This window comes from Ornithorhynchus anatinus, chromosome X2 (genome assembly GCF_004115215.2).
Source record: "Ornithorhynchus anatinus isolate Pmale09 chromosome X2, mOrnAna1.pri.v4, whole genome shotgun sequence".
Classification (NCBI taxonomy): domain Eukaryota; kingdom Metazoa; phylum Chordata; class Mammalia; order Monotremata; family Ornithorhynchidae; genus Ornithorhynchus; species Ornithorhynchus anatinus.
Window position 1 is genome coordinate 123,239 of NC_041750.1, and position 25,245 is coordinate 148,483.

A 25,245-nucleotide genomic window follows, 5' to 3' on the forward strand; every position below is an offset into this window, starting at 1 on the left:
TGAGAGAGCCCAGCTGGGCCTGCTCCCTCAGACCCTGCCCCCCACAGACACCCCACCACCCCAGTGTTTCAACTTCAAAAGCCCTCGTTCTGCTGGCCCCTCCTTCCCGAGGTTCCCCCCACCTCCCTCAGCCCTTCTTCATCTTCCACCAGGAGAGAGGGGCAGTGGCCGGGGAGACTCAGCTCTGACCTGATGGAGGAGAATTTGTGCCGGTTGCCATGGCGATCGATGAAACTGATCAAGATCTCCAGGACGAAGAGGCGAATCTCAGCATCCTCCATGAGCGCGGCAGACAGGAGCCGGTCCAGGAAGGAGCTGGGCAGAGCCGTCAGCATGTTGCTGCACTGGAAGCCTGTGGAGACCTGCCATCGGGCCGGCGAGCGGAACGGGACGGCTCAGGTCCACCCTCGGCCCCGCCGCAGACACCCTCCCAGGGAATCCGGATCGACCCCACCCACTCCTGGAAAGGGCGAGGGGGTGGTGCACGGAGCAGGGACAGCGTGGCGGGGTAGGGGTCAGGAACAGGGGGTGGGGCATGGGGCACCTGAAGGAGCGACTTGAGCAGCATGACCTGGGTGAGCCGATTCCTGTTTTCCCTGCGAAGACAAAGGCCGAGACCTTGAGGAAGCAAACACTAGGGGCTATTGGCTTTAAGAGTCTCCAACAGCTTTCCCCCCTCTTATCCTCGCTCCTCTCCCACTGCACCCCAGCTTGCATCTTTCACTCCTCTTCTGCCAACCTACTCACTTGCCCCTTCACATCTGGCAGATTATCGCTCCCCCACCGCATGCTGTTTCAACACTTCTGTGCTACCTGTTTGTGAACTCACAACTTCCTGCAGCAGTTATGTACGTATCTTTCACGCGCTGTTACTGAAATACTAACTCAGGCACACATATCTTTCACACCGTATTACTGAGATACTCATGCAAATATCCCCAACTCCTTCCTCTTATCCCTCTAGACTGCCAGCTAGTTGTAGGCAGGGAATGTGTCTGCTTACTGTTACATTGAACTCGCCCAAGTGCTTAGTACTGTACTCTGCACACGGTAAGCGCTCAATAAATACAACTGAACGAATGAATGAATGAATCGGCAAATGATTTTAGTGTGTCTCCCCTGCTCAACCCTAAGATCTTTGAGGGCAGTGGTGCTCTCCCAAGCGCTCAGTCCAATACCCTACACACAGTAGGGACTCAATCAATGCTATCGGTGGTCTTAGAGACCCCTACATTCTGGTTTCTCTACATTTCTCTACATGCTCCCTCTACATTCTGCTTTCTACCCACCCCCGGACACGGGCAGGAAGGGTACCGCCAGGCAAGCAGGTCAGAAGACAGACAGACGAACAAGAGGTCAGGGAGACAGAGGGATGCAAGCAGGTCGGCAAGAGCAGGGGGCCCACAGGCCGGAAGGCGGGGGGTGAGGGTGGGGGTGGGGGGACAGGCAGGCCCCAGAGGGGCTGGCAGTGAAGGCCATGCAACAGACCCGGTCCTCCCGGCCTCCAGGGGATGGTGCAGAGAGGGCAGCGGCACCTTCCCCATGATGAACAGCATCACCTCGGAGCGCTGGTAGGTGGGCAGTGCGCTGGCGAAGGAGCCTGGGGAAGAAGAGGCCCCGAGAGGAGAGAGCATCAGCCCATCGGCCCGGGCTGACCTGGAGCCGGAGGCCGGGGAGTGGTTGGGATGACCCTTGGGGACCCGGGCAGGTTTCCCCTCCCACTCGTCAGCCCCACATCGCACCGGTGGTCTTGATGACGGCTTCCTGGAACATACGTTCCTCGTGCTCCTTGATGATCTTGGTGCCCGCGTTGGCCGCCCCGTCGTAGCTGCCCGTCAGCGCGTACTCGATGCTAAGACGCAGCTGCCGCAGCAGCGTATTAAACATCTCCAGCACGGTGGGGCCTGGGCAGAGAGGACTCAGTTTCCCCACGCCAGTCACTGCATCGCAGCGGCGGACCCCAGGGAGGGGATCACCTCAAACCCGATGCACCCCCCGCCCCGGACAAACAGATTTAAACCTTCCCTCCTCCGACCCCACCCGCAGGAGCGAGAAAGGGCCGGGCAGACGAAATCTCCCGCTTGACCGAGGGTGGTTCTCCCCTGGGGGTCTCCCCTCTCCCTTCCTCCCCACCCATCTCACGGCCCCTCCCCCACGAGGCTCCCCCACCCCCCAACTCTTCGTCCCATAACCCTTCTCCCCTCGAACCCGGACAAACAGATTTAAACCTTCTCTTCCCCCACTCCGCCTGCGGGAGTGAGAACAGTCGGGCTGGAACGAGGTCGCCCCCTTGACCAAGGGTCGTTGTCCCCTCGGGGCCTCCTCGCCTCGCTATTCTCCCCACCCTGTCCCACACCCCCTCACCCAGGCTTCTCCTCCCCCCCACCACGTCCGACGACCCATCCCCCCAGCCCTTTACCGACGGAGCCGGTGGAGGCGATTACGGCCGCCTGGGCCAGGACTTCCACGATGCCGGCCCGGACGGTGGCCGCGCTGCGGCTGTTGGCGTCCAGGTGGCTCAACAGCTGCTGGATCACCAGGTGGGAGTGCTGGGGCTGGGGGGAGGGGCAGGAGGCGGGGTCACAAGGCATACCCGGGGAGGGGCAGGGGGCAGGGGGCGGTCCCCCCGGCAGAGGGGAGGCTCACCTGGATGGAGTACATTATGATCTTGAAGCACCGGATGGCGAACACCTTGGGCTCCCACAGAGAATGGTTGTCCAGGTGGCTGCAGGGGAAGGGGGCGGCGGAGTAGGGCAAACCGGGGGTCCCCGAGCCCTGACTCCCGACCCCCGCCCGGCTCAATCTGAGAGGGAATCCAGAAGCCGTAGCAGAGAAGGCGGCCGGGGGTATGGGGGGCCGGCGGAAAACTCACATGAGGACCGGCTTGATGGCGTTCTTGATGTTGCCAAAGGCGGCCCGGCCCAGCAGTTCCCGCAGACAGCGGTCGGCCAGCTCCGCCGGGCTCTCCTTCTCCGTGGCCTGCAGGGGCGATGGGGCCCGGCTGCGGACCGGAGGGACCCCCCCCCCCCAGGACAAGAGGAGGTGGGCTTGGATTGCACCAGGGGCAATGCCCGCGAGACGGCAGGAAGAAGTCTGTGTCGGATCCAATTTGTTTGTACCCACCCCGGAGCTTAGTACAATGCCTGGCACATAGTAAACACTTCACAAATACCTTATTATTATTATTATTACTAAGGCCCGGGCGCTCGGGTCGGGGTGGGTGCACGCAGGAAGAGTCTCTGGGCCCTCCCTCCTCACAAACCATCGCCCCTGCCCTCCTCCCTTCCTTAACTTCTATTTTTAACCACTCAATCTCCAAGGGCTCCTTCCCCTCTGCCTTCAAACATGCCCACGTCTCCCCCATCCTAAAAAAACCCGCTCTTGACCCCACTTCCCCCTCCAGTTATCGTCCTATCTCCCTACTACCCTTCCTTTCCAAAATCTTAGAACGAGTCGTCTACAATCGATGCCTAGAATTCCTTAACTCCCATTCTCTCCTAGACCCCCTCCAATCTGGCTTCCGTCCCCTCCACTCTACCGAGACTGCTCTCTCTAAGGTCACCCGTGACCTCCTTCTTGCCAAATCCAATGGCTCCTACTCCATTCTGATCCTCCTTGACCTCTCTGCTGCCTTTGACACTGTCGACCATCCCCTCCTCCTCCATACCTTATCTCACCTTGGCTTCACGGACTCTGTCCTCTCCTGGTTCTCCTCTTACCTCTCTGGACGATCATTCTCGGTCTCCTACGCTGGAGCCTCCTCCCCCTCCCATCCTTTAACCGTTGGAGTTCCTCAAGGGTCAGTTCTTGGCCCTCTTCTGTTCTCCATTTACACTCACTCCCTCGGTGAACTCATTCGCTCTCACGGCTTTGACTACCATCTCTACGCAGATGACACGCAGATCTACATCTCCGCCCCTGTCCTCTCCCCCTCCCTTCAGGCTCGCATCTCCTCCTGCCTCCGGGACGTCTCCACCTGGATGTCGGCCCGCCACCTAAAACTCAACATGAGCAAGACTGAGCTCCTCATCTTCCCTCCCAAGCCCGGTCCGCTCCCAGACTTCTCCGTCACCGTGGATGGCACGACCATCCTTCCCGTCCCGCAGGCCCGCAATCTCGGTGTCATCCTTGACTCGTCCCTCTCGTTCACCCCACACATCCTATCCGTTACCGAGACCTGCCGGTTTCACCTCTACAATATCGCCAAGATCCGCCCTTTCCTCTCCACCCAAACGGCTACCTTACTATTACGGGCTCTCGTTATATCCCGGCTAGACTACCGTGTCAGCCTTCTCTCTGACCTCCCTTCCTCCTCTCTCGCCCCGCTCCGGTCTATTCTTCACTCCGCTGCCCGGCTCATCTTCCTGCAGAAACGATCTGGGCATGTCACTCCCCTTCTTAAACAACTCCAGTGGTTGCCCATCGACCTCCGCTCCAAACAGAAACTCCTCACTCTAGGCTTCAAGGCTCTCCATCACCTTGCCCCTTCCTACCTCTCCTCCCTTCTCTCTTTCTACCGCCCACCCCGCACGCTCCGCCCCTCTGCCGCCCACCTCCTCGCCGTCCCTCGGTCTCGCCTATCCCGCCGTCGACCCCTGGGTCACATCCTCCCGCGGTCCCGGAACACCCTCCCTCCTCACCTCCGCCAAACTGATTCTCTTTCCCTCTTCAAAACCTTACTTAAAAATCACCTCCTCCAAGAGGCGTTCCCAGACTGAGCTCCTCTTCCCCCTCTACTCCCTCTGCCATCCCCCCTTTACCTCTCCGCAGCTAAAGCCTCATTTTCCCCTTTTCCCTCTGCTCCTTCACCTCTCCCTTCCCATCCCCACAGCACCGTACTCGTCCGCTCAACTGTATATATTTTCGTTACCCTATTTATTTTGTTAATGAATTGTACATCGCCTCGATTCTATTTAGTTGCCATTGTTTTTACGAGATGTTCTTCCCCTTGACGCTGTTTAGTGCCATTGTTCTTGTCTGTCCGTCTCCCCCGATTAGACTGTAAGCCCGTCAAACGGCAGGGACTGTCTCTATGTGTTGCCGACTTGTTCATCCCAAGCGCTTAGTACAGTGCTCTGCACATAGTAAGCGCTCAATAAATACTATTGAGAGAGAGAGACATCCGCCAAACTAGCTCTCTGCCCCCTTCAAAGCCCTACTGCGAGCTCACCTCCACCTGGAGGCCTTCCCGGATTAAGCCCTCCCTTTCCCTCTGCTCCTCCTCCCCTCCCCATCGCCCCTACTCCCTCCCTCTGCTCTACCCCCTTCCCCTCCCCATAGCACTCGTGTATATTTGTATATATTATTTATTACTCTATTTTATTAATGAGGTAAATATATCTATAATTCTATTTATCTATTTTGATGCCTTTGCTGCCTGTCTACTTGTTTTGTTTTGTTGTCTGTCTCTCCCTTCTAGGCGGTGAGTCCATTGTTGGGTAGGGATTGTCTCTATCTGTTGCTGAACTGTACTTTCCAAGCACTTAGTACAACGCTCTTCACACAGTAAGCGCTCAATAAATACAATTAAATGAATGAATAAATAGGGGGGCGGGGTTGGGGCGGCCGAAGATCTCCCCTTCCCTCACTCCTCGGGACACGGCAGGGCGAGGGTCGGCCTCCACGGGGCGCCCGAGCCCTTCCGGCCGGGCCCCGGTCCCCGGTCCCCGGGGAGGTGACGTCAGGCCTCCCGGGCCCGGCCCCGCCCCGCCCTCTCACCTCTCCATCTCCTCCACGTACTGCAGGTTGAAGAGCAAGGATGGCACGATCTTGTCCATGTGCTGCGGGTCCCAGATGTTGGCCTGCAACTCGTCCTTGACGGTTTTGCGGACAACGCCCTGAAGCCCCTTGATGCCGGACATGCGAATCCTGGGGGCAGAGAAATCCCTGTTCTCCCTCCTGCTTAGACTGGGAGACCCCTGCGGGACAGGGGTGGTGTCCGACCTGATGTCCTTCTATCTACCCCGGCGCTTAGGCTGGCGCTCCGCCCACGGTAAGCGCTAAATACCATAATTACTGTCAAGCGGTGGGAGAGGTGTAAGTCCACCGTCCCTGACCTCTGCTTCGCTGAGTCTCAGGGCACCCACGCGGGGATGCTTTGAATGTGAACAGACCGGAGGGATGGGGAAACTGAGGCACTCGGGCCTGACTGGCTGCTCTAACCACTGTCCTTCCCATCTATCAGCTTCTGCCCAGGGAGCTTGCCTTTGGCCAGCTTTGGAACTTGTGCGTGAGGGCAGTGGGATGGGGGGGTGGGGAGAGGGGATGAGGTCTCCTGACAGCATAAACCGCAGCTCTGTGCCCAGTCCCCCCGCCCCCTCCTCACTTGGTCTTGATCTCCAGGTCATCGTGTCCGGAATGGCACATCTCACTGAACCGGGACACAAAGAAGTCATAGCTGCGGTGGTAGGACGGGGTGTCTTCCTCGATGTTGGCAAACTTCACAAACTGTCAGGATCAGGGAGGATATTAGCCGGCTGCCCCGACCCCCCTCCAAATACTCCGGGCTCTTCATCCTGCTGAACCAGCCCTGCCGTCCCCTAGCTCTAGGCAAATCGACTGAGCCTCAGTTTCCCTATCCATTCAATGGGCCCAGTGCTCTCTCCCACCAGCATTGGCACATCGGTGGCATCGAGAAGTCGGGCAGGTGCTGATGTGCCCTGCAGGAGTTGCAGTAAATAGCTGTCATCCCTCTCTGCAGGAAACCCCATCCTGCCTCTGCCCCAACCACAATAAAGGGGAGGCAGATCCATTCTTGCCTGGAGAGTGGGGGCCTGAGTTCGAGTTCTGTTGTCTCCTTTTTCTCCCTCCCCATCATCAGAGTTTGCTCTCGGAACCTGGGCATCGGGGGCTCAGCATCGCTCTGGAAGTTGCGAGGGACTGAGGAGGGGGGTCCCGCTGTATCTTTCCCCTGACACAGAGGTTGAGATCGGAGTGAATGGAAGTGGGATTCAACCTCTGACCCTTCATGCTCAGGCCAGGGGTGGCGGCGTGGCGGTGAATCCATCTTCCAGCTAGAGGGAATGGTGGACCGTGTCCACAAGAGCACAGAGAACCGAGCCCAACTCAATTCCTAGAGGCTGTGGAGGGACAGGAGGGAAGCAAGGCTTCCTAACTGAGTGAAGGGCAGATGAGTCCTTTGGGCCTAGTCTGGACCCTCTCCCGGCCAGCCCCACCGTACCGTACCGAGTTGGTGCCGAGGATCTGCAGGTTGGGTTTCTCGGACTCCAGCAGCTTGGCCACCATCTTGAGGAAGCTCTCCACGAAGAGGTTGATGCTTTGGCAGTGACAGGCCATGAGCAGCTGGTCCAGCGCCTCCATGGCGATGCACACGTACCTGGTGGAGGGGAGGGGGGGACTGGAGCAGCCTGAGGCGCCACGGCCTCCCCTGGGTTTCTGGGACTAACCCTCCCAGCAGCCCCCGGGGAATCGGTACACGGCAGCAGCGGACAGCGTCCGGCCCCTCCCTCACCCATAACGGTGGCGGCTCACGTCCCGGATCAGCCGCTCGGACAAGTAGGCCCCGATGCGGTCCAGCTTCTCCGGGGCCGAGAGCGCGTAGAAGGTCAGCTTCTCCATGTTGCTCTTCACGAGTCCGTCCTGCGGGGGGTCGGCGTGGGCCTACGTCACCGCCGCCCTCGACCCCATCTCCGCTCCGCGACCCTCCTCACCTGGCCCTGGACCCCCTCCCACCCTACACTGCTCCTAGCCCCCCCGGAGAGTACCGACCTCGGGGTCCTCGGGGAAAATGTTATCCACCAGTCGCTTGTAGCGGGGGCGCAGGGCTCCGCAGCAGCCGCACACGCCTGCAACGGTACACCGAGACAGGTGAGAAACAACCCCCGCTGGCCCCTTGAGGCAGATGGTGGCTTAGGGTGAAGGTCACAGCGCGAGGGGGATGCCAGGGGCAGGGGACACTGGGGCCCAGTGGATGCACTTGTTCTGGGGAGTCCAGGGAGGGCAGAAGAGGGCAGAGGAGGGGAGGAGGGTTAAAAAGGGGTCTCTGCCACCGTATGCCACTGCCCGGCCCCACACCCCTGCCCATCCCCGGAAGACTTGGGCTCCAGGAGGACGGGAGGGGGAGGACCGGAGACTCCGGGGGGAACAGAAAGGTAATTATCGCCGCTGCAGAAGCGTTTCAACTTGAGTTAATGAATGCGGGAGTAATTAACTGGAGCCGGAAACCCGGGCAGGGGGTCTCCCTGCAGGCTCAGTCTGCCCCCGCCATCCGCCTCTCCCCCCCCCCCCCGAAGCTGCCACTGAGGAAGGGACCCAGCAGGGTCGAGCGGGGCCAGGAGGGTCTGGGGGGACCTGGGGGTCGGGGAGCAGCAGAGGACTTGGGGACCAAGTCTCACCCCCATCCCCTCTCGTGTTGGCATCTCGCATCTAACCTTCTCACTGTGCCTCGGCCTGGCCGCCAACCCCTGCCCTCGTCCCACTTCTGGCCTTCCCTCCTCAAATCCGCCAGACAATCACTCTTCCCCACTTCGAAGCCCTCCTGATGGCACACCTCCTCCAAGAGGCCTTCCCAGACTAAGCCCCGCTTTTCCTCCGCTCCCACTTCCTTCCGCATCATGACTCGCCCCCCCCCTTGCTCTTCCCCGCCTCCCTGCCCCACAGCATTTATGAATATACATATACATCCATCTATCAATTCTATTTATTTATATTGATGCCTGTTTTACTTGTATTGATGTCCGTCTCCCCATCTTTAGACTGTGAGCCTATTGTGGGTGGGGATTGTCTCTCTTTATTGCTGTGTTGCTTTCCAAGAGCTTAGTACAGTGCTCTGCACACAGTAAGCGCTCAATAAATATGATTGAATGAATGAATCAGCCCCCACCATCCCTCCCCAGATCCGCACCCAACCAAGCCCTCCGAATCGTCCACAGTTCAGCCTCTGCTGCAAACCGTGCTCAGGGCCTGGGGACCCTAAAGCTGTCTTGGCCTGGGTCCGCCCCAACACAGAAACCCGGGCATGTCCCCCTCACACCGCTTGACTTTGGGTGCACAATGGCTGCGCTCCCCATCTCTGTCCCTTTGACCCAGTGAGGCTCTCTCTGTCCCTCTGGCCACTATCTCTGGAGACTGGAGCTCCAGGGCCTTCCCTGCTCCCCTGTCGGGGAAGAATAATAATAATTGTGGTATTTGTTAAGGGCTTACTGTGTGCCAGACACTGTACTAAGCGCTGGGGTGGATCCAAGCAAATTGGGTTGGACACAGTTCCTGTTCCATGGGGGGCTCACATTCTCAATCCCCATTTTATAGATGACTTAACTGAGGCACAGAGAAGTAAAGTGAATCGCCCAAGGTCTCCCAGCAGACAAGGGGCGGAACCAGGATTAGGACCCACGATCTTCTGACTCCTAGGCCTGTGCTCTAGCCACTACACCATGAAGGGCTCCGAGACCCGCGGGGAGATGCAGACCCCCATCTCCGGATCCCCATCCCTCGCTCCCCATGGGCCCTCCGACCCCACGGGCGGGGAGGCCAGAGGAGTCCAAGCCACAGGCCGCTTGTAGCTCACGCCGCAGGCGACTTATGAACGCTGCCAAACTCATTAGAAAGAAATCCGATTACACCCGCAGAGTGGTCATTAGGTGGAGAGTCTGATGGCAGGACAGCGGGGAAAGGAGAAAGGGAGGGGGAGCAGGAGGTGGGGTGCGATGGGGAAGGGGTGGACCGGTCGCCTCCATCCCCCAGACACACACACATACACACACACATACTCGCAGCGCTCTGCCCCTGAGTTGATGCAGCATTTTCCCCAATCGTGGGGGCCTGGGGCCGTGCCAAGACACTCCCCTCGGGGCGCAGGAGTCCTGACGAGAGGTTCGGCTCTTTCCATCGCCTCTCCCGCACACTCCGCGGCGGGCTCCCACACGAAACCGCTTCCGTGCCTTAACGGCCGACGAAACCGGCCCAGAGACAAGTAGTCTACTCCCTAGGGGCCCCCAGCCGATCCGAGGCTGAGCCGAGGTGGGAGGCTTGGGATTGGGCGGGGGGGCTCCATCGAGGCCGGGCCGGGAGGGATCTGAGTGCTCACAGCCTGGGTCTCCGCATCGTCCCCCGCATGACCCTAAGGAGCCACGGGGCGCTGGCTACGGGTTTGCCTGCTCCCCACCCCGGCGCGGGACAGCGCCAGAGGCCCCGACCTTGCGCTCGGCACTCTGCGCCCTGCACCCGGCTACCAGAAAGATTGGACACGAGCCCAGCTTGAAGCACGCAGCTGGCACCTCGGGGGTAGAACTATAAGCTCGTCGTGGGCAGGGAATGTGTCTATTTATATATTATTTCACACAATTACCAACCCCCCGCCTTAGTGAAGGCACATCATCTCCAAGATCCCTTCCCTGACTAAACTCTCCTTTCCTCTTCTCCCACTCCCTTCTGCGTCACCCTGACTTGCTCCCTTTGTTCGTCCCCCCTCCCGGCCCCACAGCACTTATGTCCATATCTGTCATTTATTTATATTAATGTCTGTCTCCCTGCCCACTAAAAATAATAATGATATTCATTAGGTGCTTACTAGGTGATAGGCACTGTATTAAGTGCTGGGGTGGATACAAGCAAATCAAGTTGGACAAAGACCCTATCCTATGTAGAGCTCACAGTCTCAATCCCCATTTTACAGATGAGATAACTGAGGCACAGAGATGTGAAGTGACTTGCCCAAGGTCACACAGCAGGCAAGTGGCAGAGCTGGAATTAGAACCCCTGACTTGCTGACTCTCAGGCCTGTGCTCTTTCCACTAGGCCACGCTGCTTCTCATTGTGGGCAGGGAATGTGTCTGTCTACTGTCGTATTATACTCACCCAGGCACTTAGTACAGTGCTCGGCACATAGTAAGCACTCAATAAATGCGATTGAATGAACGTATAGGATGAACGGACGGACGGGACAGACGTTTCCGAGCCAGGAGCCCTCCCCGAGACCCTGTCCCAGAGGCCATGAAGGAAGGGCAGAAAATCCACCCAGACTCCTGGCCCAAACCGACTGCCACCCTGGGGGGCTTAGTGCAGTGCAGGTCAGGTAGACTGGTGGTGGGTGGGGGTGGGAGGGTGGGAGGTCCCGGGGGGCCCTCAGTCTCTGAGCCAAATCACAACACAAGGACAAGTAACTCAGCCACACACCGTGTTTCCCAGTTGCACAAGCTTGGGTTGGTTACCTTAGCCCAGGACTGAAGCTCTCTGGCCACCTTGCCCCCAGCTTGGCTCAGCCAGGACATTGCACGGTCAGAGCCCCTCCCCTCCCATTAGGGTTAATCCGCTTAACAAAAAGCAACATTATTATTATTATTGTTATTATTAGGCAGCCCCTTCCCCAGGTCGTGTAGGCCCCTGGCAGGTCACAGGGCCCCGAGCTGTGATCTAACTGGCATAGAAGGCTCCCGAAGCCCGTACCCCCAAGGGAGCACTTCTGCCCAATCTTCTTCCTGCGCCCCGGCACCTCCCACCCCATCTCCAGGGCCCAGATAAACGGGGAGGAGGGTAGTGTGAAGGGAATAGATGCTGGATCCCAAAATATCTCCAAGTGTCCAGCTTCCGGCCGCCCTCTCCCCCCACCTCGGGGAAGCCCAGGCTAAGGAGGGAAGAGGTGCAGGTCCGGCCCTGCTCCTGCTCTCCAGTTTTGACCCACCCCGGCTTCAGGGCACAACCTCTCCTGTTTTCCATTCATTCATTCAATAGTATTTATTGAGCGCTTACTATGTGCAGAGCACTGTACTAAGCGCTCAGAATGTACAAATCGGTAACAGATAGAGACAGTCCCTGCCCTTTGACGGCCTTACGGTCTAATCGGGGGAGACGGACAGACAAGAACAATAGCAATAAATAGAATCAAGGCAATCCCCCACATCCCAACCCTATCTCCCACCTTCCCATGCTTCCAACCCAATCTACCGATCAATAGCCTCTAATGAAATGTTTACTCTTTGCAGAATACGAGAGAGTTAGTAAATACGATCCCTGCCCTCAAGGAGTTAACATTCTAGCTGGGGAGACAGACACTAAAATAAATTACAAGTAGGGGGAAGCAACAGAAGATAAAGATAGGCACATAAATGCAACCAGGGGAAGTGGAAGAGGGGGAGTACCCAAAGGCTTTGGTGATGCAGAAATGCTGAAATCACAGTTGCAGGAGGAGGTAGGGTGGAAAGATGAGAGGTTAATCAAGGAAGACCTTCTGGAGGAGATGTGATTTCAGAAGGGTTTTGGAGGCCGGGAGAACGGCCAGATACGAAGTGGGAGTTCCAGGCAAAAGGGAAGGAGTGAGCAAAATGAGCGGCGAGCGAGATGAGAATGAGGCACACCGAGTACCTTGGCTTGAGAGGAACGAAGCGTGGGATCTGGGGTGAAGTGGGAGAGCAGGAATGAGGATAAGTAGCGGGGAGGCGAAGGGGGAGCTGATGGACAGCCTTCAGGCCGACGGGCGGGAACTTCTGCTCGACGTAGTAAAGAACAGACAACCTTCTGGGGTTTTTCGAGGAGTGGGGAGATGCGCTGAAAATGATTTTCAGATAAACGGTCTGGAAGCAGAGAGGTCAGCAAGGAGGCTGCGGCAGCAGTCGAATCGGGACACGACAAGGCCGGCGTGATGGCGGTGTGGGAGGAGAGGAAGGGGAGGATTCCGGAGCTGGGGTGGAGGAAGGAATGAGAAGACTTGGTGACACACCGTAGCCGGGGGCTGAAAGAGAGAGGGGAATCAAGGACGATTCCAAGGTTGCAGGCTTGAAAGATGGATGGCGACGGTTGCCGGTGCTGCGAACAGGAATGGAAAATTTAGGAGAGGATTTGGCGGGGGAAGAGGAGGAGTTTCAACTTGAACATCTTGAGCTTGGGCCGCCAGTGGGGGGCATCCACGGAGAGACGACCTGCAGTAGGAGGAGATGCAAGACTGCAGAGGAGAGAGGTCAGGGCTAGCGAAGGAGTTTGGGAAGTCACCCGCATAGAAACAGGAGTTGAAGCTGTGGGACTGGTCGAGCTACCTCAAGGATTGAGAACGCTGAGTTTTCAGGGACCTCCACAGTCGGGGTGAGAGAGGCTGAGGCAGAGCCAAAGACAGACTGAGACTTGGTTCTAATCTCGGCTCTGCCACTTGTCTGCTGTGTGACCTTGGACAAGTCACTGTGCTTCTCCGTGCCTCAATTCCCTCATCTGTAAAACGGGGATCTGGACTGTGTCCCAACCTGATTAGCTTGTATCTACCCCAGCGTTTAGTACAGTACCTGGTACATAGTCAGCACTTAACAAATATCTTAAAAAAAAAAAAAAAGGAAGGCTGGGTCAGAGACGTAGGAGAGGGCATGGTTGGAAATTCAAAGTTAGATCATGTTTCCGGAGAAGGGGCCGGTCCACGGTGGCAAAGGAGGGTTGGATGGAATCGGGTCACCATCGTCCTCATCAATGGTACCTATTGAGTGTTGACTGGGTGCAGAGCATTGTACTAAACGCACGGGAGAGGGCAATACAACGTAGTTGGTGGACACGTTCCCTGCCCTCAACGAGGAATAATTTATAGATATGTACATAAGCCCTGTGGGTCCTTTAGATTTAGTGAGGAGGAAGTCGCCAATGGGGAGAACGCCTTCAGTGGTGTGAAGGGGAGGGGGAACGGAACTGCAGAGGGGCAAGGAGGGAATTGGAGGAGGGGAGGAAGTAGAGGCAGACGGCAGAAGTAACCTCGTCCAAGGAGTTTGGACAGGAATGGGAGGAAGGAGACGGACTGAGAGCTGGTTGGCGCAGTGGGGTCAAGAGAAGGTTTTTTTAGGATAGAGACGGGGACGTGTTTGAAGGAAGGAGCCATCAGAGAGCGAGCAGTTGATGAAGGCGGGCAAGGAGAAAAGGAGAAGTGGGGGGACAAGTGTTTTTACGAAGGGTGGAGGAAGGGAGTTGGAGCCCAAGGGCCCGCGGGAAGGGTAGATTTCAAAAGCAGACCTAACTCCCCTTGAGAGATGGTCGGGAAAGACGAGACAGAATAGCTGGGGGGGAGAAGGAAAGGAGGCGGCAAGGAGATTTGGGGCGCTCACGTCTGACGATTCTGGTGTTGTCAAAGTAGTCACAGACATGGAAGGGGGAGAGAAAGGAGAGGTGGGGACGCCCGAGTGGCTTAGTAGAAAGAGCCCGGGCTTGGGAGTCAGAGGATGTGGGTTCTAATCCCGGCTCTGTCACTCGTCTGCTATGTGACCTTGGGCAAGCCGCTTCACTTGTCTGGGCCTCAGTTACCTCATCTGTAAAATGGGGATTAAGACTCTGAGCCCCATGTGCCAAGCACTATTCTAAGCACTGGGATAAATACAACAGGGTTATCAGGTTGTCCCACTTAGGTTCACAGCCTGGAGCCCCATTTTCCAGATGAGGTAACTGAGGCCCAGAGAAGTGAAGTGACTTGCCCAAAGTCACACAGCTGACGAGTGGCAGAGTCGAGATTAGAATCCACGACCTCTGACTTTCAAGCCCGTGCTCTTTCCACGAAGCCACGCTGCTTGGGAAGGAGGGGGGGAAGGAGGAGGGTGGAGGGGCGAGTAGGCACCCGCAAAGAAGGGGGGGGCGAGGGGAGCGGAGCCGAGCGCACAGCGCAGTGGAGGATCACAGCCGCAGCCCCGCAGAGACTCACTGAAACCCCCAAATCTTCCGCTCCCTCCCGGCCCCCGCTGCGTCCTCGTCGCCCCGTGGGGGTGGGCAGGGTGGGCGGTGACGTGAAGTGATATTTTCCCCACCCCGCCCCCATCCCCTCTGGCGTCGTCTCCCGCCCTTCTCCCCTCGGCCCTGGGTTCGAGTCTCCGCACTGTCCGCACGGGGAGGAAACCTTGGCCGGGGGGGGGGGGGTCGGAGGAGGCGGGTGCGTGGGTCGGGAGGGGAGAAGGGGGGGGGGGGGGGGTCTGGGTTTGGGGGGGGGTCGAGTGTCCAGGAAGAGCGTCTGTCCCCCGACCCCAGGTCCGTCCTTATCAGGCCTGGGGCCGATTCCCCACGCGGCTGTATATTGGAGGGGGGGCCGGGAGGGGTGATGTGCAGCAGGGAAAGGGGGTTAGAGGGAGTCCTGCATTCCCTCTGGGATCTGCCCCAGCTCCTAGGAGCGGGGGGAGGGCGGGGCGGGGTCTCCTCCCCACCCTCTGGGCCAGGGACCCCAACTGTCCGGTCCCCAGATTAGGGCCGGCCTCAGAGGAGGGAGAGGCGGAGCAGAGTCAGAGGGCGAGACATCCGTCCCGGGGTCAGCAGGCCGGACCCCCACCCCCCCTCGCCCCCTACAGAACGAGCCCCCTGGCAAGACCCTCCCCCAGCGCCGACCCTCTCTCTCGACCTCTGGCCCCTACGTGTGTGCTGACACGAGGTCACATCGAATAGTATTTACTGCGCGCTTATTATGGGCACAGCACTGTACTAAGCGCTTGGAATTCGACAGGTCACATGCCCGGTCGCAGTGATGCACCATCCCACGAAGTCCCAAGCAAACCCACTTACATGCCGTCACCGACATACGCTCACGCAAAGGCACCTGCAGTCACATACACGCAGACACATATACCGCCGCACACACGCAGGGACATACCCACAGGCTCCCTCTCAGACGCATACACGCAGGCACCCACCCGGTCACAAGTACGCAGGCACACGGTCACGAGTACGCAGGCACATTCGGGCACACACCAGAAGCAGACTTTCTACCCAGAGATGATGCACGCAGACAGGTACACGAAGGCACAGGGATATGCGGTCACATACCCTCACCTAAGCTCGTGGTGGGCAGGGAATGAGTCCGTTTATTGCCACAGAGTTCTCTCCCTGGCGCTGAGTACAGTGCTCTGCACACAGTAAGCGCTCAATAAATAGGACGGAATGAACATAGGTGCAGGCACAGTCACCCAATCACACCGACACACACCGTGTCACGCACGCAGTCCCAGACACACGCACCGTCCCCGGCATGCAGTCACTCGGTGTCAAAGAGGCACACGCAGTAACAAACCGGCAGTTACACGGCTGCAGGAGGACACGGGCACTGACTGAAAATGCAGTCGCGGACCCGCACTGGCATCCACACCCAGACCCCCCGCACAGGCAGTCCCGCAGTCACACGCCACCGCAATCACACCCGCAGCCCGGGCCTCTCCCGCCCGGGTAGCGTCCGGCCTCGGGGACCGAGAAACCGGAGCCGGGAAACCCGGCTTTCGGCTCTTACCGTACATGTCCGGCTGCGGCCTGGGCGCCGGACTCTGTCCTCCGGCCCGGCCGCTGATTTTCCCCCCCGACCCGATTTCGTCCCTGTCCCGGACCCCGCAACGCAGCCCGCTTCGCCGCTCTTGCCGGGCCGCGCGGGGAGGAGCCGGGACCGGGATGAGGGGAGGAGCCGGGACCGGGATGCGGGGAGGAGCCGGGAGCGGGATGCGGGGTGGAGCCGGGATGCGAGGAGGAGCCGGGATGCGGGGCGGAGTCGGGGCCGGGATGCGGGGCGGAACAGGCCCGGGATGCGGGGCGGAACAGGCCCGGGATGCGGGGCGGAACAGGCCCGGGATGCGGGGCGGAATGGAGAGGGAGCCGGGGGCGGGAGAGAAGCCGCGTCCCATCAGTTGCGGACGCTAAAACCAGTCTCGTCCCCGTCCCCCTTCTGGGGTGGGGCTACGCCAACAAACTCCGCCCGCCGATGGCCACGCAAGTAAGTAAAAATGGGCCTCCGCAGGGTTATCATCATCAACTGCCGTCCAGTCGTTTCCGATTCATACCGACTCTACGGATCTATTTTCTCCAGAACGTCCTGTTTTCTGCTATAATACATAACCTTTCTAGGGGCTCTTCCGTTATCGTTATTATGGTCTCTATCCTCCTAGCTGAGGGTCTGCCTCGTTCACGTTTTCCCTGGACTCTTCCTAAGACTAATGCTAGAGTTAGTCCTCCCGATTATGTGTCCAGAATATGCTACTCTGAATCGAGTCATTTGGCCTGCCAGAGACCACTTTGGCTGCATCTGCTCCAAAATCCAACTGCTTGGCTTCTTGGAAGTCCATGGTATGAACAGCGTGGCTCGGTGGAAAGAGCCCGGGCTTGGGAGTCAGGGATCATGGGTTCGAATCCCGGCTCTGCCCCTTGTCAGCTGTGGGACTGTGGGCATGTCACTTCACTTCTCTGTGCCTCAGTTCCCTCATCTGTAAAATGGGGAGTAAGACTGTGAGCCTCACGTGGGACGACCTGATTACTCTCTATCTACCCCAGCGCTTAGAACAGTGCTCTGCACATAGTAAACGCTTAACAAATACCAACATTATTATTATGAACAAAACCCTCCGCAAGGTAGGGGGTTGCTAATGCGGCCCCGCATCCAGGGGGAGAGGAGGGGGCTCATATTGCCCGCTGCTAATTCGCCTCTTTGGCACATCTCCGCCTCCTGTGCCGGCTCAGTCTCCAGCCCCACAGTCCTGGCCTGGTCCCCGCCACCGCCCGGGAGCCTCCCAGATTGCTGGTCCCGGCCTCTCCGCCGTGGGCGGCTCCCACGCAAGTTCTTTGCCTCGCCCGGCCCAAGTCACCCCGAGCCGGGTTGGAGGCGGCCGGGGAACCGGTACTGGGGCTCCAAGACCTCGCCCGGCCCTTCTCCACACTGTAAACTCATTCAATAGTATTTTTTGAGCGCTTACTATGTGCAGAGCACTGTACTAAGCGCTTGGAATGTACAATTCGGCTAGAGATAGAGACAATCCCTGCCCATTGACGGGTTTACAGTCCCAGTTAACTTACAGGGTTAGTTAACATCTCCCTCTTCTACTCGTCCTATAGACTGAAAGCTCCTTGTGGGCAGGGAATGTCCCTGCCTATTATTGTATTTACTTTCCCAACCGCTTAGTACAGTGCTCTCCGCACACAGTAAGCGCTCAATAAATACGACTGAATGAATGAATGACACGGAGACCCAGAGTTCCTCCGCCCGCAGCGGGCTGAGGGATGCATTCAAGCAATCACTGGTATTTCTTGATTCTATTTATCTTGATTCTATTTATTGCCATTGTTCTTGTCTATCCGTCTCCCCCGATTAGACTGTAAGCCCGCCAAAGGGCAGGGACTGTCTCTGTTACCGATTTGTACAATCCAAGCGCTTAGTACAGTGCTCTGCACATAGTAAGCGCTCAATAAATACTATTGAATGAATATTTATTGAGCACTGACTGCAGAGCACTACGCTACGCCCTTGGGAGAGTATAACGCAACCGAGACAGCAGACACCTCAAGGAGTTTACAGTCTAGAAGGAGAGACAGACATGAAAATGAATTACGGATTGTGCCGTGATGGTGGGGAGCTACTGGAGGAAAACGACCAAGATCTTGTTTTCCCCTCTCCCCTCCCACACACACACTCAGGATTTCTCTACAACCCAGGCTTCCCGGGCCCCTCTCACTTCAGTCTGTTCAGCGGCCTGGCGCCAGGCATCCCAGGACAGTCTGGCTGCCCTCCCGGCCCTGAAGAGCCAGTTGTAAACCTGGGGGTCTCCTTGGCCGGACTCTGCCTCAACCTCCTGAGAGGATCAGCCCCGTCAGCTTTGGTGGGCCACCAGGGAGGAGGTCGGAGCTACCCCGGTGGGAAAATGGGGAGGGAGAGACGGAGAGACAGAAAGACGGACGCACGCAGATGGAGCCAGAGATGGAGAGAAATATAGAGAAGCAGCACGGCCCAGTGGGAAGAGCCCGGGCCTGGGAGTCGGAGAAGCTGAGTTCTAAACCCAGCTCTGCCACTTATCTTCTCTGTGACTTTGGACAATTCATTTAACTTCTCTGTGCTTCCATTACCTCATCCGTAAAATGGATTAAGACTGGGAGCCCTATGTGGGACAGGGACTGTGTCCAACTTGATTACCTTGTATCTTCACCAGCACCTAATACAAGGCCTGGCACATAGCACTGAGCAAATGCCATATTAAAAAAACAAACAAAAAAACCCTCTACTGGATTGTATTTTCCCACAGGCTTAGTTCAGTGCTCTCCACACAGTAAGTGTTCAATACCATTGATTGACTAATTGATAGAGATGAGACCCAGAGAGACCCAGAAACCCAGAGGGAGAGAGATGCCGAGATCCAGAGGGAGAGCAAGAGAGAAACCAAGAGTAAGTGAAAGGATAAAGTGAGGCCTTGTCAAGATCGCTGAGTCTCAGGGTTCAAGCAGGCAAGGCTATTGACTCCAGACACACATTTCTCTGGCGATGCGGGGAGAAGGGGAGGGGGCTTCTCATGAAACCAGGCCCAGTTGGGACCACCCGGAGCCCACTCCCCATCCCTCCTGCCTCCAGCCCCTTCAAAAACCCAGCCATCAGACCCACGGGCGCCTTCACAGCCCTGAACGCTATTTCTTGAGTTCAAAGGAGTAGGCTGGGGGAGGGGGGCTGCAGGCCAGGAGCAGGTGCGCTAGACTGAAAGGGCAGGAGCCTTAACTAATAACGCCGTTTCACTCCCCAAGTGCTTATTTGTAGGCGCACAGTAAATACGAGGGATTAGTGGTTGAGAACATCCTGGCTAGGCATCCAGCCAGAGTCCCCCTCACTCCTCCGACAGCTCGGTGCCAACCTGAGGCACCCCCCGGACAGTTCAATGCCAGGCTGAGTGCCCCCCGGACGGCTCCGTGCCAGCTTGGGTCCCCCCAGACAGCCCTGTGCCAGGCTGCCCCCCCCCTCCCCGGACAGCTCTGTGCCAGGCTGAGTCTCCCCCAGACAGCTCCGTGCCAGCCCGAGCCCCCCTGGACAGCTCCGTGTCAGGCTGAGCCCCCCCACCCCCACCCCGGACAGCTCCGTGCCAGGCTGAGCTCCCCCCACCCGGGACTGCTCTGTGCCAGGCTGAGCCCAGCCCCCGCCCTGGCACTCCAGCAGCAGTTCCAGCTCTGGGCACCGACGCAAGCAGGACCAGCTGGGTGAAAGGAGAGAGGAAGAAGGGGGAAGATCAGGAGGAGGAGGAAGAGACCTAGGTCGGAGGAACTAAGGGTGGGGGCAGAGACTGGAGCCCCGTCCCAAAGGCCCCCCCTTCCCCCAAAAGAGAGGGAAGCGAAACGATCGCGGCGGGGGCAGCGAAAGATCTGACCGGGACCCGAGGTGTTTCGACTCCCGGGGGGAGGCTGCGGCCTCCCCGCCTCCCCCGCGGACACCTGGCAGGTGAAGGAGGTCACCTGCTCTGCCCCTGCCCGCTTCCGGATGGCGGGGGTGGGCGGCGGTGGGCGGGCCTGACTCTCCCCGGGGCGATGCGGGCGCTTAGTACAGTGTTCTGCCCATAATAAGCGCTCAATAAATACTACTGAATGAATGAAATGAATGCGGGGGGCGGGCCCGGCCCGGCTCAGGATCCAGCGAAGGTCCACGCGGGTACGGGTTGGGGGAAACTTTCTTCCCAGCTGCGGGGCTGCGACCCCCGCAGCAGCTTGACGCCACCATCCACACCTTCATGTGTTTCCCGCAGCAGGGATGAGGCGCTCCGGTTGGTATTTCCCGAGTGGAAAGCCCTTTTTTCCCCCTCCTCCGCAGGAGAGAGCCCGGGGCGCCGACAGGACGGGATAGGGAGATCCGAGGGCACCTGGCCCCTGCTGAGCCCCGGGTGGGCATGGCCTGAGATCCAAGCGCCCTAGGGGCACCTGGCCCCTGCTGAACCCCGGGTGGGCACGGCCTGCCCTCCCTACGAGGCCTGTGCCCAGTTCATCAGCCCTACCGTAGTATCGGTGGAGAACCTGCGTGGAGAGCGCTGTACTAAGCGCTGGGCAGAGGGCAGAAGCGTGAGTAGACCACCAGCCCCGTCCTGATGCCCCGATAAGGGCCAGCTCGGGAACCTGCTGGAGTGGATAAAACACGGGTCCGGGAGTCAGAAAGTCATGGGTTCCGCTGTGTGACCTTGGGCAAGTCACTTCACTTCTCTGTGCCTCCGTTCCCCCTCATCTGTAAAATGGGGCTTGAGACTGAGACCCACGAGGGACAGGGGCTGTGCCCAACCCGATTTGCTCGTATCCACCCCAACGCTTAGTTCAGTGCTTGGCACGTCGTAAGAGCTTAACAAATACGACAGCTGTTACTGGTATTAAAAAGGTCAGGCCAGGATAGGGGTCAGCTCGGGAAAGGGGTTACCTCGGGAGAAGGGTCAGGTGGGGAGAGGGGTCAGCTCCGGGAAAGGGGGTCAAACCTGGCACCTGCCGGGAGTGCCCTCCCTGCCCCCTCCCCGCCCGGTACCATCGCACAGGCGCTGCTCCGCCGCCGCCCCGCAGTCCGTCACGCAGCGCCACGCCAACCCGCTCGCCAGCCTGGAACCTGTCCGGATCCTCCCGGATCCCGCGTCTGGGCAACCACCCGTCCCGTCTGCCGAGCCACCGGCCTGCCTGGGCCCCAACCCCGCGGCCCACGCACCCTCCCGGTCCCCGCCCCGGGGGCCCAGACCCCGCCCCCCAAATCCGGGCCCCTCCTCCAACCTCCCGGCCTCGCCCCCAGCACCCGGGCCCCGTCCCCATCCTGCCGGTCCCCGCAATCTCCCCAGCTCCGCCCGGCCTTGGGTGAACCCATCGGGCTGAGCAGGCCTCCGCAGGCCCAACCCCCAGATCCGGGGGGTTGTGTGTGGTGGCGGGGGTGGGGGTCCCTCCCGAGGCCTCTCCAGGGGTCCACGCCTCGCCGGGGGGAGTTTGTCACCCGGAGGAAACTCTCTGCACACTCTCTCCGGCCTCCGGGGAGCGCCTGTGTGGTTTCCTCCCGCTCCTCATCATCCTGGCATTAGTTAATGAGCTAGGTGCCAAGCGCTATACTAATCGCTGGGGTGGACGCAAGATAATCAGGTGGCACCCAGGCCCCAGGCCCCGTACCTCATTGGGCTCACGGTCTTAGAAGGAGGGAAAGCGGTTAATCCCCATTTCACAGGTGAGGAAACATGCAGAGAGCAGTTCTGTGACTTGCCCAAGGTCACTCAGCAGGCAAGTGGGGGAGCAGGGATGACTGCCCTCGCTGAACGCACCCAGCTACCCCGTAGGCAGAAACGTTGCACGTGAACTGCTCGGGGTACTCACTGCACATTCGTCCTGGATACACAAACTGTCCTGGATATGCACTGTATTTCACAGTAAGTATGCACACTCACTGCACAGCACAACTCGCACAATGTACAGCCCTCACACTGCAATCACACGCACTGCACACATCACGGCCATAAGTCCACTGTGTCTGACCTGATTAACTTGTATCTACCTCAGAGCTTGGAACGCTGCCTGACACACACTGCTTAAAAACACCACAATTAAATTATTGTAGTGAGCACACTGACACATGAATTGCATGCCCACACCACACTCGTGCACCGCACACACAACCCAAAGACTTGCACGCTGCATACATTTAGTTGATCCCCCTTGCATCTTATTTCCCTTTAGGAAAAAAAACATAAACCCAACTCAGCCAGGAGCACAGTCTGGCACCTCTCGCCACACACTGATACAAGGCCTTCTCTACGTCCAGACAGGTTCAGGGGATGGGAGCCGGGGTGGAAGAGGAGGTGGGGGTGATGGGACTACGGGAGGTGGAGAAAACAGAGCAGCTAAGGAATCAAGGTGAGCCGAAAACCCTACCCCTCCCCTCCCTATGCCTCCTCTTCCCACTTCTCTGGGATGGGCCTAGTGGATAGAGCGCGGGGCCTGGAAGTCAGAAATAATAATAACGATGGTATTTGTTAAGCGCTTACTCTGTGCAGAGCACTGTTCTAAGCGCTGGGGTAGACACAAGGGAATCAGGTTGTCCCACGTGGGGCTCACGGGCTTCATCCTCATTTTACAGATGAAGTAACTGAGGCCCAGAGAAGTGAAGTGACTAGCCCACGGTGACCCAGCTGACAAGTGGCCGAGCTGGGATTCGAACCCATGACCTCTGACTCCAAAGCCCAGGCTCTTTCCACTGAGCCACAGTGCTGAGCACTGTTCTGAGCGCTGGGGTAGGTGCAGGGGAATCAGATTGTCCCACGTGGGGGCTCACATTTTTTAATCCCCATCTTTACAGACGAGATCACCGAGGCCCAGAGAAGCGAAGCGCCTGGCCCAAGGTCACGCGACAGAGAAGTGGCGGAGCCGGGATTAGAACCCACCACCTCTGACTCCCAAGACCCGGGTTCCAACCTGTCTGCCGCGTGACCTTGGGCAAGTCACTTCGCTTCTCCGGGCCTCAGTGACCTCGTCTGTAAAATGGGGACTGAGCGTGTGGGGCGGGGGCTGTGTCCGGCTTGATGGCTTGGAACTACTTCGGCGCTCAGTACGGGGTCGGGCGCCTAGTAAGCGCTTGAAGAGATGCCATCCGAAGCAAATTTTGGGGGGTGGAGGAAGTGTAGGTGCTTCAGGCGGTTAAGGGCTCGTCCCGGCTCGTCGAAGGGCAAAGGAAACGTCCGGACAAAGAGAAATGTCCGGATTTCCCTTGGTCCGCTCCCCGGCCTTCCCTCCCCCGGACGAAGCCCCTCCGCCGGCCCCGGGCCCTACCTGTCATCGCGGGGCTGCCGGGGGCTGCTCGGGGCCGCTGCGCGCCGTGAATTCAAGTCCTGCGGGTGGGGGCGGGACGCGGGCGCTGCGGGAGAAAGCGGGATGATGCTCAGCGCGCCCCCAGCCCCGTCCGGTCCGGTCCCGTCCCGTCCCGTCCCGTCCCGTCCCGCCCCGCCCCGCCCCGCCCGGGAAGGAGGAGGAGAGAGGCTGAGCCCACGTCGGTTCCTTTGTGTCCGGCGCCGCCGCCGGCTCCTCCCCTCGCCCGCTCCCTGCCCTCCCCCGACCCTCCCCTTTGCCCCCTGCCTTCTCCCTTTGCCACCCCGACGCCCCCCGACTCCCCCGGCCTTCCCCTTTTGCCCCCCCCCGGCCGTCCCCTGCCCCCCCCGATTCCCCCCGGCCCCCCTGCCTTCCCCCTGCCCCCCCGCCTTCCCCCTTTGACCTCCGACGCCCCCTGCCCCCCAACTCCCCCTGGCTTCCCCCTTTGCCCCCCCCCGGCCCTCCCCTGCCACGCCCCAACTCCCCCTGCCTTCCCCCTTTGCCCTCCCGGCCATCCCCTGCCACGCCCCAACTCCCTCGGCCTTCCCCCATTGCCCCCTCCGGCCGCCCCCTACCACCCCCTGACTCCCCCTGCCTTCCCCCTTTGCCCCCCTTTGCCCCCTGCCACCCTCTGACTCTCCCTGCCTTCCCCCCTTGACCCCCCCGCCCCCTCCGACCACCCCCTGCCTTCCCCCTTTGCCCCCTAGCACCCCTCGTCTCCCCCTGCCTTCCCCCTTTGCCCCCCCAGGCCGCCGGGATGAGAAAACCTTCTTACCATTTTGATTTTGAAGCAGTCTGTCAGCTGGCTCCCTCCCACCTTCTGTGGCTGATTTTTCCACCACAGCCCGGCCTGCACACTGCACACTGCACACTGCGCTCTGCACTCCAGTCCTCACTGGGCCTCCCTCCCACCTCACTGACGACCCCTTCCCCCCTCCCGCCCCCTCCACATCTGACAGACCATCGCTCTGCCCATCTTCAAAACCTTATTAAAAGCAAAATCGAGAGGCCTTCCTCCCCTAGACCGATTCAGCCACTAAATAGGACTGCATTCTTTCGATCGTATTTATTGAGCGCTCACTGTGTGCAGAGCACTGTACTAAGCGCCTGGAAAGAACAATTCGGCAACGGATGGAGACAATCTCTACCCAACAGCAAGCTCACGGTCTAGAAGGGGGGACACAGACGACAAAACGCAAGAGGTGCAAGTAAACGGGCATCCATAGCATCAATATAAATAGAATTATATACACATCATTAATAAAATAAATAGAATAATAAATATGTACCTATGAGTAGTTACCCCTACTACCCCTCCCGTATCGCTTGTGCACCCTTTAAGCGCTCGATATTCACCCCACCCTCAGCCCCTTAGAGAAGGAGGGTGGCTCAGTGGAAAGAGCCCGGGCTTTGGAGTCGGAGGTCATGGGTTTGAATCCCCGCTCGGCCACTTGTCAGCTGTGTGACTTTGGGCAAGTCACTTAACTTCTCGGTGCCTCAGTGCCCTCATCTGTAAAATGGGGATTAAGATTGTGAGCCCCACGTGGGACAACCCGATTCCCCTGTGTCTACCCCAGCCCTTAGAACAGTGCTCGGCACATAGTAAGCGCTTAACGAATACCAACATTATTATTACGTACATATCAGTTGTTTATTAATATCAACATCCACCTTCCTCTGTAGACTGTAAACTCCTGGTGGGCGCAGAACGTGTCTACCGATCCTTTTGTGTTGCCCTCTCCCAAACGCTTAATACAGTGC

At 58.7% G+C, this 25,245-nt stretch overlaps 1 protein-coding gene across 4 annotated transcripts in view; it reads right to left on the reverse strand.

The window, feature by feature from the left end:
• EFR3B (EFR3 homolog B) overlaps window positions 1-24,308 on the reverse strand; it is a 28,722-nt gene extending 4,414 nt beyond the window's left edge. The window contains exons 1-14 of one of the 4 annotated variants that reach the window (XM_029053251.1): window positions 24,260-24,308; window positions 23,449-23,533; window positions 7,729-7,805; window positions 7,472-7,599; window positions 7,186-7,336; window positions 6,326-6,447; window positions 5,719-5,868; window positions 2,873-3,001; window positions 2,647-2,725; window positions 2,420-2,555; window positions 1,743-1,904; window positions 1,489-1,600; window positions 545-596; window positions 190-362 (exon numbers count right to left, since the gene is read on the reverse strand). In XM_029053251.1, coding sequence (XP_028909084.1) covers window positions 190-362; window positions 545-596; window positions 1,489-1,600; window positions 1,743-1,904; window positions 2,420-2,555; window positions 2,647-2,725; window positions 2,873-3,001; window positions 5,719-5,868; window positions 6,326-6,447; window positions 7,186-7,336; window positions 7,472-7,599; window positions 7,729-7,805; window positions 23,449-23,455 — 1,478 coding nt within the window. In that variant the 5' untranslated portion in view covers window positions 23,456-23,533; window positions 24,260-24,308. Of the gene's footprint in view, window positions 1-189; window positions 363-544; window positions 597-1,488; window positions 1,601-1,742; window positions 1,905-2,419; window positions 2,556-2,646; window positions 2,726-2,872; window positions 3,002-5,718; window positions 5,869-6,325; window positions 6,448-7,185; window positions 7,337-7,471; window positions 7,600-7,728; window positions 7,806-16,177; window positions 16,345-21,178; window positions 21,316-23,448; window positions 23,581-24,259 lie in introns of those variants that run through there. The other 3 variants (XM_039910524.1, XM_029053252.2, XM_029053250.2) reach the window with 3 other exon arrangements.
• Window positions 24,309-25,245: the final 937 nt, after the last annotated feature.